Here is a 14,162-nt window from a genome sequence, read left to right as displayed (position 1 = left end):
GAGAGGCATTTGTCTGAAAAACTACTGTAAACTCCTTTTGAGTAGGCTATCTGCACTCACGAGAGTTAAATCTGTAGAACTTCACCAAGACTAGGAGATTCACTAATATCTGATTAATGTGGAAATAATCCTTGTAATGGTTGCAGTTCCCTACAAAGCAAGTGCTAGAAAACAGAGATACTGTGGATTTAGTGAGCATTGAATCAGTTTGATATACAAAAGAGGTGCTGGGGTACTTCCTAGTGGTGGTATTATTTAAACACTTGTTTATGAGGGGAGAAAATTGGAAATGTTAAACAATGGGATCTGAAAGCAAAGCAATGTCTTTTATCGACAGAGACCTTCTTCAAAGCTTTTATTTTTCCACCTTGTAGAGCCAGTAGGTTCTAATGACAAGAGTAACAGCAATGCTAAATACAAGGGTACTGCTGGGAGTGAAGTGTGCCTGCACCTGATACATTCTATTGTTTCATAAGAAGGAGCAATTTTTGTGCTCTCTGTATTACCCCTGACCTCTTGGATTTTTTATGTTAAAGGGTCATGGAAACAGTTTAAATTGTCTTCATTCATTTACTGTAGATTCAATTAAGTCAGGTTTATGACTATGAGATGGAGCACAGAGATATGAGAACGACTCATTTTGTTCAGCCTGGCTTGTTGAACTTCTTGGGTTTTTTTGGGGGGGTGAAGAAAGGGAAAGATAGTGTGCTGCCAGGACATAACCACAGCCTGCAGAGCAGTGTGACCATTGCCTTTCAGGTATATGCAAAACCTATGGCTGTGTCTAAGCACAGAAGTACAATACACAGTTGACCAAATCACTTACAAAAGGACTGCAGCTAAACCTTTACTCTGAAACTTAGTCCAATCAACAGGAAGATTTGGGGAGTAACACATTGTGACCTGTTAAAACTTTGACCAATATTTTGTCTGGGATGTATCTTCATCTTCCTACCATTAATGTATCATGGGAAAAAGAGTGAATACAAAAAAAAAAATTGTTTCAGGAGGAGTGCAAAATTGAAAATTCTTGTCCAGTGAATATGGAAAGTTATATGGTTGTATAATATCTAATGGCATATGCATTTGAAACCTCACTGAGAAGATTGCAACAGGATTACACAGAAGAGCACTTGCTAACCCTTTCCTTTTTCATTCACATTCACAGGATTTTTGAGCACTGGGGACCAAGCAGCAAAAGGAAACTATGGCCTCCTTGATCTAATTCAAGCTTTGAGATGGACTAGTGAAAACATTGGGTTCTTTGGCGGTGACCCACTGAGAATTACTGTTTTTGGATCTGGTGCAGGCGGTTCATGCGTCAATCTGTTGACTTTATCCCATTATTCTGAAGGTAACCGTTGGAGCAATTCAACCAAAGGTATTATGCAGGTTGCAAATTTTGACAATTTTGGTGTCTGCATGCCACCACCATTAGTACTCTGTGATGCTCTGTATATTCTCTTTGTTCCTATGAAGCCTTGAGTTCAGCTCAATACTAAGCAAACTTTTAAAAGGCTGCACAAGCTGCCTTCTCCCTCAGCTCTTCCATGCATGTTTAAATTTTGGGTCACTTTCTTCTTTTTCCTATGGAGCTTTGTAGAAACACTTTATAGCAGACTTCTGAACAGCATTTTCTTGGTGCATCCTTTTTGTCTCTTTTCTTTCCCACCTAAGGGTGTCCTTTTTGGAAAACCAGTCAGTCACACTCACAGCAGATGAGGTCATCTATATTCAGGCAGTCACAAAAGGTTTGTTTAGTTTCTCTTGAGGAGCAGAATTTGAAGAAAACTAAAATGGCACAGTTTCTCTTTTCAGGCTAACAGCTGAAATGCTTAAAACTATTATTTTTGGGAAGGAAACAAGTACCTAGTTCAGAAATCTTGCGTGAAACTGCATGAACTTCACTTGCCGTCATCTAATAAAAGAATGGTTGAATGTTTTGCATGCATGATCCAAAATTGTCAAAGCATCCAAGTTGCAAATGGATTTTCTTCTCAATGTTTTTTCCTCTCCCATAACTAACAGCTTTTCTCTGTAGTTGAGGCAGACATCAGGAAATTAAAAACATGCTGTTTGAGGGACCCAATTTTTTTCCTATGATTTTTGCACCACAGTTCCATACAGTTCCTCTCATGTGCATGGCTATTGCTCATTGATCACATTACTTTTTCTCTCACTGTTTTCACACATTTTTATCTGTATTGTAGTTTCACCAGGGACATTGCATTGTGCCCTGTGCATACAATCTTCCACTAATTTATGTTGCTGTTTCTCCATGGGGGTCTAACTTGCCAATCATAAAACCTAATTCCACAGACATTAAAAGAGCTGCATTTACTCACAGGCATGATGCAGAGCTCACTGACATCAATACAAGTGGCACATTCTTCACATCAGGCCTTTACACTATTTTAAATGAGATAAAAAGACAGTTTTTACAAGAAAAAGTCTGCTGCAAAATATACTGTGGCTTAAATTTTAGTCTATTTCCACAATTCGATTTTTATCATAATCTTTTCTTTTTTCTGTAACTACCTGCAGTTAAGTAGGACAGATTTATAACCTGGCCTATAGGAACAAGACATCAGTGTGTTACCTCACTACACTGGACTCTGAGGGGTCACACAGCACCATCTTTTTTCATCAGAACTCACAAAACTAGGTGTTGTCATGGAGATTTAGCTTAAAGTTGAATGAGGAGACCTGGTTTATCTTTCTCTAACTCTTGCAATCATATCTTGATCTTCTTGATGCAACATGACATTAATGCAAAAAGCCACATTTACAATATCTGGACAGTCATCTGTCATATTCTGACACACAGCCCGAATACACCAGGAGCAGAATTTTTTGGGGGAACCTGAGGCAGTGATTTGCCAACATAAAACATCAAAGGATTTGAGAGGGGACTGAAGGGGACTTCTGACTTAAAATCCAATTGTAAAACTAAATTTTTGAGGATTTGTTTTGTTAAGAAAGGAAGACCACGCTTTACTGAAATCTGGCTTAAGCAGAAGAATGTGCCACACCCCCAGATATATTACATTTCATCTGGAGATGGTTAGGCCTGCCATTTACAAAACAAAAAACCAGCATTAAACAGCTGGTTTAAACCAGCTGTTGGTTTAAACCCCAAACAACAGCATTAAAATAAAAATTGGTCAGCTTCAAATCCGAAAAAGTTATTTCAGGTTTTCAAACATTTTCAAATAGCTTAACATTTTCTAAAAACATTTTGTTTCATGTTTTTAACCAGTCTGTTTCACAGAGTGTATATTCAAATACTCTCTTTGCTTCCTTCATGTCCTTTTGAGAAGATTCCTTGGTAGCCAAGAGGAAGCATTCAGCTGCTTTCAAGATGGTGCTGTTCATAGCTGCCCATCTGCCAGTGGGCAGAGCAGCACCTGTCTTCAGAAAGGGATCTGAAGATGTAGATGAATATGTGTAAATTATTATCATCATTATTATTCACTTTGGTCACACTTGGAATAGGAGTCACAAAGTGATATGGTCAACTGAGCATTAAAATCTTCTTTCCATCAGTCCAAAGCTGATAAACTGTAAGAAGTATACACATTATCAGATAAAAACGTAGTTCTCCATCCTGTGTGATACCAAGTACCAGGAATTAAGTGACAGAATGAAAATGTATTTGCATTCTGTTGTTTATTTCACATTATCAGATAAAAATGTACTTCTCCATCCTGTGTGATACCAAATACCAGGAATTTAAGTGACAGAATGAAAATGTATTTGCATTCTGTTGTTTATTTTTCATCAAGTGGTCTGAGAGGAGGAGGAGGATCATAGAATTATCACGTGGTTTGGCTTGGAAGGAACCTTAGAGATCACCTAGTACCAAAACCCCTGCTTTGGGCAAGGACAACTTCCAGTAGATCAGGGAATATAATGGACTATTTCCATAAGCATTCTTCAGCAGAAGAAGAGATGTTTAGTCTCGTTTGCTAAGATAAATTTATGGGTAGAGGACTTGTCCATTTTTGCTTAATCCAGCATTTAATGTTTGGGCAGCACTTAGCAAGCCATGGTGTTTATATCAGTGTTTTCTTAATCCATAGTTTACACTTTCTGTCCTTGTCCAGATATATTTAATAAAGCAATAAAAATAGATTTACACAATATGCAAAAAGAAAAACCATTATGAAGTATCATGAAATACATCTTTGTGAGCATTCAGTTTTGTCATTTAGTTACATTTATTACAATGCCTGGATCCTCTGCAATAATTCCACCGACTTTGAGCTGATTTATATTAGCTCGGTATCTGACCTTGTAAACATGCAAATATTTTTTTACCTGCTTTATAGCTCAAGTTCTTTCATATTTTTTACTCATATCTTACAAGGAAATAATAACTTGGATATGAGTTCTCATAAATTTAGGGAGAAGCTTGAGTTTACATATTTCAATCTCTGCACCTATCTGATTTTAAGACTTTTGGATTGGACCTCATACAGTCTAGAATGGTTTTAAAATTCCACAGAAGCTTGTAAACTGCCTCCTGCCAGCAACTGATTCCAACTCACTTCTGAGTGTACAGGATCTGCCACTGCAATAGAGGTTGTAAAAGCATGTGTCTGACTTGATTTAGAGGCTGTGGAAGTTTGTTTGGGGTTTTTTATCAACAGAAATATGTTACTTATCAAAGTAAAAGCCATCTTTTGTATTATTGGAATAACATTCTGAGGCAAGCTTAACTCCAGTTCCTTTAGTGGGAGTTTCCAGCTATTCATCAAGCACTGGACCAAAGATGCAGTCTTAGCAAAATTAAGTGTGTTGAGGCCAGATGTCACTGGTCTCTAAGCAACTCTACTGAAGTCAGAGGAATTAGTCCAGGTGCCTATCAGAATAAATAAAACCAAATTTTGACCCATATATCTTAAATCAACATAATCTGCATTTGCTGTAGACCATTTTGTGTTACTCTCAGTGAGCAACAGGAGGTAGGGTTCAGTAATTAATGCAATAGATGTGCTATGGAAATTAGCTGGATGCACCATCATGAAAATGCAATAAAAATGGGGAAAAAAAAGAGAGAGAGAGAATTCCCAGTTACCTAAATATAGTCTAAGTTTCTGATATTGGAGATGAGCATTATTTTACCCAAGGTTCAGAATAAAAATCTCTTTCAGAACCTTAACTGCACTCTCCAAAGGGAGCAAGGAAAGGTGCAGCCTCAACACAAAGGGAGCACAAGAAGTATTGGAGCAAGGGTGGAGTTCTGATTGCATTGAAGTCAGTAGCAAAAAATTTGGATTGATTACTTGCTAACAAGGAGTGAGGCTTTCATCCATGAGACTGAAAAAATCTGACAGAAGAGAGAGAACATCAGTTTAAGCATATTTTGTTATTTCTATGAATAGAATTCCTGGTCCAGAGTGCTAGTTAAATGAGCATAAATTCAAATTAATTGCACTGAAGTCTTTGGGATTTGCTACAGGTTTATATGCAGCATCAGTTTGTGTTCTTACTCCCTTAAATGAATGCCTGAATGTATGTTTAAATCTCTGACTTAAAAAGCTGAATAGTGTAAAATGTATCATTTCCCTTTTTATGTGTGATCACTACAAACCTTCATTAAAAATATCTTTACAGAAAGGACTTTGACAGTTAGGCATTTAGAAATTTAATTGCTGCCTGGTACCTTCTCATCTGTTACCCCAGAAGATAATCTTTTGCTATGATATACAATTCAAAAGCACTGCACCTCTCAGGGCAAGTTTAATCCCAAAGAAAACATAAAGCAGCAGTACATTAGGTATCTTTAACACCTAGATGTATGCAAGCTGCTGATGGCTTGAACAATATCTTGAAATTCAGCCCATTGCAGAGACTTGTTGCCTTTTCCTCCAACTTCTAAATTGCTTTAACTTCAGGAACTTCTTTCAAGGTAATAGTGTTATCCTTGGCTTTTTCTTCCTGAGTTTCTCTTGGAAAACATGTTCTTCAGCTGACCTACACTGACGTAGAATCATTTCCTTCAGTTTCTGCACATACTGCATTTATTTTGTACATATTTTGTGTATTTTGTAGGGACAGTGACAGTCAGATCTCACTATCTTGTGTATTTGAGTACTAGTAAGATTCAAGTATCTCTTCTGTTAAAGTTTTCTATTGTTTCAAAGAACTCCTTTGAATCTTTCAAGTATGCAGCTGCTTCAAGGTCACTTCAGTAGTTTTTAAATATTTCTCCCCACAGGACTTTTTCAAAGAGCAATAGCTCAAAGCGGAACAGCTCTCTCCAGCTGGGCAGTTAGTTTTCAGCCTGCAAAATATGCCAGGATGTTGGCTACAAAAGTTGGTTGCAACATGTCAGACACTGTAGAATTGGTCGAATGTCTGCAGAAGAAGCCTTACAGAGAACTTGTCGACCAGGACATTCAACCAGCAAGATACCACATAGCCTTTGGACCAGTCATTGATGGCGACGTGATACCAGACGATCCGCAGATATTGATGGAACAAGGAGAATTCCTCAATTACGACATCATGTTGGGAGTTAACCAAGGGGAAGGCTTAAAATTTGTGGAAAATATTGTGGATAGTGAAGATGGCATATCAGCAAGTGATTTTGACTTTGCAGTTTCCAATTTTGTCGATAACTTATACGGATACCCTGAAGGCAAAGACATTTTGAGGGAAACTATTAAATTTATGTACACGGACTGGGCAGATCGACACAATCCTGAGACCAGAAGGAAAACACTGCTGGCTCTCTTTACTGATCACCAGTGGGTTGCCCCAGCAGTGGCTACAGCAGATCTTCACTCGAATTTTGGATCGCCAACGTATTTCTATGCCTTCTACCATCATTGCCAGACAGATCAGGTACCTGCATGGGCGGATGCAGCCCATGGAGATGAGGTTCCTTACGTCCTAGGAATCCCCATGATTGGTCCTACTGAATTATTTCCTTGCAATTTCTCCAAAAATGATGTCATGCTAAGTGCAGTGGTGATGACATACTGGACAAACTTTGCAAAAACTGGGTAAGTACCAGATATGAATAGTCCTGTATACAACTCAGGGTGTGATGACACGGTGCCTTCCCTCAGGCATCTCCCTTGGCAGTGCCTCTGTACTTGTAGGATTAATAAGAGATTAAGAACTGGGTTGGATATTTATGTTTATTGTAATGTCTTTCAGCTTTCTTACACATTCTAGTAAAAAGAGGGGGAAAAATATCCGTGTGAACATTCTGCATGAAGAAAGCAAAAGAAAGATTTTGTACCCAAAACCAGTTAAGGGATCCTCTGAAAAGTGTAAAACTAAGCATTAAAAATGGTTATGTTAGTAACCGACTGTGCCCCAGCACTGATATTTTCATCCCATGAGACAGATAATGACATAAATTTTTGCATCTAGTATAACACAGTTTATTTTAATAACGTATTTTGCTTTAAATGGACTTTTCTGACCATAAAATTTGTTACTTCAAGCTTGAAAAGTTTTCTCATTTTCATTAATTCTTCTTTCACTGGTAGTTCAAAACACTTTTCTACCTTTAGCCATTGGACTCTGATGTGTTACACTGAATCATGCCTTGCCATGGTCTTTCATCTCTGGAAGGCTACAGATACTGCATATGAGCTGAAATGCTCAGCTTTGTGTGAACAAAAAGGAAAAGCAAAGCTTAGTGTTCATTCACGTTTGTCTACCTTACCACATTGCTGAAAATCTGTCCTTAGCAGCAAAAGATTTCAGGGTGAGAGGTACTGATGTTTTGGGGGACTGGGGAAGTCACTGAGGCCTATCTGAAAGAAAGGTTCGTTTGCATAACGCTGTTTCTAATCAAGGTTATTAAAGCTACTAATTTGAGGAAATAGCACTTTGCTCTGTCCAAAGGCAGACTTAAACATCAAGTATAAAATCTTAATTATGGTAATTTTATAATTCCTTTTGAAATACTTTGTAACACTGAAGATTCTTTCTCCCTTTTTTTTTCTAGTGACCCCAATCAACCAGTGCCGCAAGACACAAAATTCATCCACACAAAACCGAATCGTTTTGAAGAAGTCGCATGGACCAGATATTCTCAGAAAGACCAACTCTATCTTCACATTGGATTAAAACCACGAGTTAAAGAACATTATAGGGCCAATAAAGTGAACCTTTGGTTGGAACTGGTACCTCATCTGCACAATCTTAACGACATTTCACAGTATACCTCTACCACAACTAAAGTGCCATCAACTGATAATACTTTCAGACCAACAAGGAAAAATTCTGTTTCTGTTACTTCAGCCTTTCCCACAGCCAAACAAGATGATCCCAAACAACAGCCAAGCCCATTTTCAGTGGATCAAAGGGACTATTCTACAGAATTGAGTGTTACTATTGCAGTCGGTGCATCTTTGCTGTTCCTGAACATTTTGGCCTTTGCAGCACTGTACTACAAAAAAGACAAGCGGAGACACGATGTCCATAGGAGATGTAGCCCACAACGTACTAATACCAATGATCTCACCCATGCACAAGAAGAGGAGATAATGTCCCTCCAAATGAAGCACACTGACTTGGATCATGAATGTGAGTCCATCCATCCACATGAGGTGGTTCTTAGGACCGCCTGTCCCCCAGACTACACGCTAGCTATGAGAAGGTCTCCTGATGATATTCCCTTAATGACACCCAACACCATCACAATGATCCCCAACACTATACCAGGGATTCAACCCCTACACACATTCAATACATTTACTGGAGGACAGAACAATACTCTGCCCCATCCTCATCCCCACCCCCATTCACACTCAACAACCAGGGTATAGCCAGACAAGACGAAACAAACTTTATTTTTTGATGGATTACAGTAGGTGATATTACTGAAGATTACTTGGCTTTCAACCTACAAGACTCTTACTATTTAAATATGGAGGAATATTATGTGAATATACATATCAAGAACTTTTTGGGGTTTTGGAAAAAATGAATTGTACATATATCAAATGAACTTAAGAAACAAACAAAAAAAAACAAACAAAAGGAAAAAAAAACAAAAACAAAACAAAACAGAAAAATCCAACCATTTGCAATTGCTTGAAGCAGTTGTCCTGAATGATATTTTTTCATTCACATTCAAGTATTAATTTTGTGAAGATTTAAGTTACGTAATGGAATTAGGCATGTGCAACACAAACAGGAAAGAACTATGACTGAAAATTTAAAAAAAACCTATAAATATGCACAAGGGACACACTAATGGAATGTCAGATAATTTTCACCAATTTTTATTTGGACCTGTTTTCTTGTGTAGACCATAATTACATATTTGAATAAGTACACAAAGCACCAATGCTGTTGAGGCCTTAGAAAGGGGCTCATGCTGAAATCTGCCAGTCAAAGAAGTTTTACAGCCTGGCAGGTACAACATTATCACATAAGTGCTGTCAGTATAAAAGTTGTGGGAATAAAGGAATCTGGATATTTTTAGCACGATGTGCATGATAATTTATATGCTTGGTGGCTGTGCTGCTGATTAAGCCGTAATTAAAATTCTTCTCATCCCCTTGGAGTTTTTAATAGAAGCTTTCTCCATCAATTGGCACAACCTAAAGAAGTTTTTCAAAGGGGCAAAAGTAATTACAGTAAAATATTTCACGGTAGCTTCAGAAACAGATAGAATTGCAACAGTTCTTAAAGGTATTTGTGGCATTCTAGGTATACAGTGGTGAAACCTTGTTGATACAAATCCCAGACACCAAAAAAAAGAAAAAAAAATCTGTTTTATTAATGTTCTTTTCCCTTTCCACCTAAATAATTTCTAACTTTAACATAACTTTGATGGAATCTCCTTTGATGAAGGATTTATAATTTGCTGTGGTTAAGTTACAATCTATTTAGTTCAAATTGGTAAGGTAAAAAGTGTGTCCAAAAGTTTAATTGCAATGATCTTTTGTGAAATAAAAATGCCCCAGTGTTACTGCTCTGATGACACCTTTCAGTTTATTGTTTGAACTCATGTTGCATGTTACAAAGTTTACTTGCAATACTTCAATATTAAAGTGAATTCCCTTTTTTGCAATACTTCAATATTAAAGTGAATTCCCTTTTTTGCTATACGTGAGCTTTGCCATTCAAACGAATTCTCTAGGCCAGATGGCGACAGTGTAGAAGAAGAGGGTTTGTGAGAATGGGGAGAGAGCCAATAAGTGGAAATTTGGAAGTCTGAGTACTACATATGTTTGTGCAATTTGAAATGAATGTTCTAAAATCACAAGAAGATTTTCATTCCCCTGTTGCTTTCCAGTAATTATATACCACGGTCCTTTCCAAATGTTTGTATATGTAATCAGATGTACATTTATATAAAAGAAATAATTGAGATGGACTTAAGAGCACATCCCTGATAAATACTTTCTCTCTTACCTGTACTATATTTCTATTAGACTAAAGTTATGTGATTTTTTTTTACATTTTTTCAAATTACTAGCAATTTTGATAGTTTGTAAGATAATGCGAAGAACTTTCTCTGACTAACTGCAGTAACAGAAACATTTCTTTTCAGTTACTCTTTTTCAAGAATGAAAGCTTATTACACACACACACACACAAAAAAATTGTATACTACTTGATGGAAAATTACTTTGTACTTCTTGGCCATGTTACTGGTCACTGAGTGAAATAAAGATAATCTGGATAACGAATATTATTCCAATGCTAAGAGACCTGATCTTTGCTCATTAAAGAGCTAAAATGTTTATTGCTGTTTTGTCATTTTTTAATGAAGTAATGGTAACTGTCTCAAATAAAGAGTAATATCTTAAGACCAGTCTGGGTTTTGAAGACAGGAACATGCCTTCTACAATTAATACAGCTGCATATTTATGGGCTAGTCCCACCTACAGCCATTTCTCATAGAAGTATTGACCTTGTTGACTGTATGATACCTTAGTATTACATGCAAATCTCCCCTAGGTTTCAGAAATAAGTTAAAAATATTAATATCAGAACCAAAAAAAGCACCAAGGAACAGGCCTAATTGAAATAAATCTGTGGTTTTCTGTGACAGGGAAAAAAAAAACCCACCACCTGTGTTTTAATTGGGTGATTGAACTTTCACAAATGATTGCTGAGAAGTTCAAAGTGTGTTTGCTAACATCAAGCACAAACGTTAAAACTGAGTCTGAAAGCAAAATAAAGTGATACAGTGTCAGACATTGTATTAAGCTATTAAAAAATTAAATAAAATTCCATAAATTTAATTAGTGCTTGCTACAGTCCCCACTTTTAAATTAAGTATTTTTGGTAGAAGCATAAAAAAGTCTTCAAAATCCAGAGCGGTCTGTGTGCAATTTCTGCCTGATGTGGTTGTGCTTTTAGACTGTGACCTGCCAATGTAAACCAATAAAAAGAATTGTCTGCCATCTGATAATTATTGTTTAATAGGAAGATTGTATTTTGCTATGTTGATGAAACAAAACAAAACAAAAAAAATACAAAAATATTGATGGCCATAAACCAAGATATTCATGAAATATGATTTTATGTGCTTTTCTTAACTTTATCAGAACCAAAATAACTTTCTACTACAGTTTATTTGTGGCCATATATCTATATCTCTCTATATATACAGTATCTGGTAATTGTTTACTTTTATTAGTTACAAAATAAATGATTTAGGTAAACCAAGCATGACACTACACTTTATTTCTGTCAACCAACAGTATTCAAAATGCGAAAGATGAAGGCAACAACACCAATTTTGATCACTCCTGTTTGAAAAGCAAAACTTCCATTCCTGTGCTGCAGATACTGTGAATGCTATTTTAGTGGCTATTTTAGAATTACATTACAGCAGCTGGCTTTCCAAAAGTAAGATGGTGTCCCATGGTTGCACACAGCATTAAGAGAGACCCAGAGATGTTTTACAGTTGGAGCAAAATAAAAATGTAGGAAATGGTTTTGGAATATCTTCATGGAATATAAGTTTGTTCTTTTCAAAATCTTTACCTGTTTGATTTGTTTTCCACAGTAGCCTACAAGAAAGCAAACCTGAGTGTGGTATTTAATTTCTTCTATCAGCCTTGGACCAGACTTCCAGTAAAATTAGACTATCAATTAGTCTTTGGAAGATCAGTGACAATATAAGAAGCCTGCATTTATTGCTTTCACACTTTTGTAAATATGTTTGCAGACCTTTTTAAGAACATGTATTCTACCGTTTTGGGAAAAGAAAACAACAACAATGGAATCATTGTCTCGTTTATCTATTAAAATTCCAGGCAATATAATGTGCTGTGCTGACATTTCTAGGAGAAATAAAGCAGATAAAAACCGCATTTCGCTCAATGGTATCTCAGTTGGTTACATGTGGTATCTTCCACCCACTGAAGGCTTGCGAGACATGGATGAACTACCTGAATACAATGTTCCCTAGGAAAATGTGGTGGTTGTTTCTGTTGTCTGTACTAAACATGGATTCTTATGTCACAAGACTTTAATTATTGAATATTTGGGTTATTGAAACACCCAGAGATGATTTGAGGTCTACCAAATAAACATGTTGCAGTTTTAAAGGCACCACTGCACAGAATTCCTGTTGCCAGCTTCACTAAGAGATGAAACAGCTGAATTCATAGGAAGATGTCAAACATCATGGCATTCCTGTGATGTTTGTAAGATGTTGGGGGTTTTCCTCTGGCGTTAGTTTAAAATATTAGCTTCTTTCCCCTCCTTTTTCCTAGTAATGAACTGTTACAGATGATCGCTTTTAATGTAAGCGAACATTAGATAATTCAATTATTTTTCTGAAAAAGTTCTCCCAAATAAATTAGATTAATGGGAAATTCCCTGCAGAGGTTTTGTTATTTTTCTTTCCAAGCTCTGTTGCAGCAGTTCTGCCCTTTTTTTTTTTTTTTTCCTTTTCAGTCTGTAAGCTAAAGGTCTTTCTCCAAACAACATTAAACTCTTTCTATTGGAAATAGCAACACTATAAGATTAAGATGTACTTCTGAGACCTCCAAGTAAACATGAGCAATCTGTAACATGGCAAATGGGCTTTTATTCTAAACATTCTAATTTGATTTAATTCTGGCACATCAATACATTTGTATGCAGACTAGAGATTAGCAGCATTTGATAAGGCGTTCAAGAGAACTGCGCAGCAGAATCGATGTGTAAACACCAGCCATGCACAAAGTCCCTTTTCTCTTAGGTTCTGTTAATGCTATTGTATAATTGATTTCTTATTTACAGATTCAGTAAAAACTTAACTTTGTGAAATGGGAAATGGTTAGAGGAAGGTAATGAACTTCAGCTGGTGGAAAGTGTTTAGGAAAAACTGTTGAGAATCACCTTGGAATTGCAGATCTTTATGCACAACCTGGCTTCATTCCTTTATTGTTGATATGATCCTCAGTAATTCATACACACGGGAAACGATCATTTCTGTAATAAGCTTTAGTTTCTAAAAGGAATTTAAGTATTGTATGCAAATTGTGGATTAAAACCTATTCTGAGTTTAGTTTCCTTTGCTACTGGGATGAATGAAAAGCCTCCTGGAAGTGCAACAAATTTGTACAAGTGATTTTCATACAGTATCTTGAAATGTTTTCTGTTTTCATTTGAAGATGAAAGTATCACGCAGCAGTAAAAGCCATGTAAGCACCTGTCACAGAAAATGCCTTCTTCATCATTCTCTCCACATGCCTACCCACATGCACTACTCCAGCCAACAGAAGATATTTCAGAAAACACTAAGAAACTGGGAAATTTTACCTTTTTGCCTCACGCAGAGTTAATTCAAAAGGTAAATGCAAGTGCTCAGCGTGGAGGTAACACTTACACCTCATTCTTCATTCTCCACTTTTATTGATCAGATGCTCAGCTGATTTATTTTAGCACCAGCTGAATTAGTATTTATCATAGGCCCGTTGAAATCAATGAAGCCCTGACAATTTACACCAGCTATTGATCTGCTTCTGGACCTTTAATGTTCATCATGGCTCATCGCTCCACCCAACTTTGCATAACTTCTCAGGCACATGAACACCCACTCACGGAAATTATTGCAAGTATAACTACCTGATTTATGAACACTATCAGGCACTAAAACATGCTTTAAAATATACTTGCAGTTACTTCTATCAAAGTCCAAATTTCAGATAAAAGGAGCTTTATACATTAAATAAAAATAA

The 14,162-nt window shown here is 36.6% G+C and overlaps 1 protein-coding gene across 7 annotated transcripts in view; it reads left to right on the top strand.

Moving 5' to 3' along the window:
• Positions 1-8,795, top strand: part of NLGN1 (neuroligin 1) — a 329,968-nt gene extending 321,173 nt beyond the window's left edge. For 4 of the 7 annotated variants that reach the window (XM_054385699.1, XM_054385698.1, XM_054385696.1 and 1 more), the window contains 3 exons: positions 1,169-1,354; positions 6,224-7,013; positions 7,973-8,795. In XM_054385699.1, the coding sequence (XP_054241674.1) occupies positions 1,169-1,354; positions 6,224-7,013; positions 7,973-8,795 (1,799 nt within the window). Of the gene's footprint in view, positions 1-1,168; positions 1,382-6,223; positions 7,014-7,972 lie in introns of all 7 variants that reach the window. The other 3 variants (XM_054385697.1, XM_054385694.1, XM_054385695.1) reach the window with 1 other exon arrangement.
• The last annotated feature ends 5,367 nt before the right edge of the window (positions 8,796-14,162 follow it).

Source organism: Indicator indicator, chromosome 13, assembly GCF_027791375.1.
Source record: "Indicator indicator isolate 239-I01 chromosome 13, UM_Iind_1.1, whole genome shotgun sequence".
In the NCBI taxonomy this organism is placed as follows: domain Eukaryota; kingdom Metazoa; phylum Chordata; class Aves; order Piciformes; family Indicatoridae; genus Indicator; species Indicator indicator.
The sequence above is the reverse complement of the archived record's forward strand: the minus strand, read 5'-3'. Positions and strand labels throughout refer to the sequence as shown.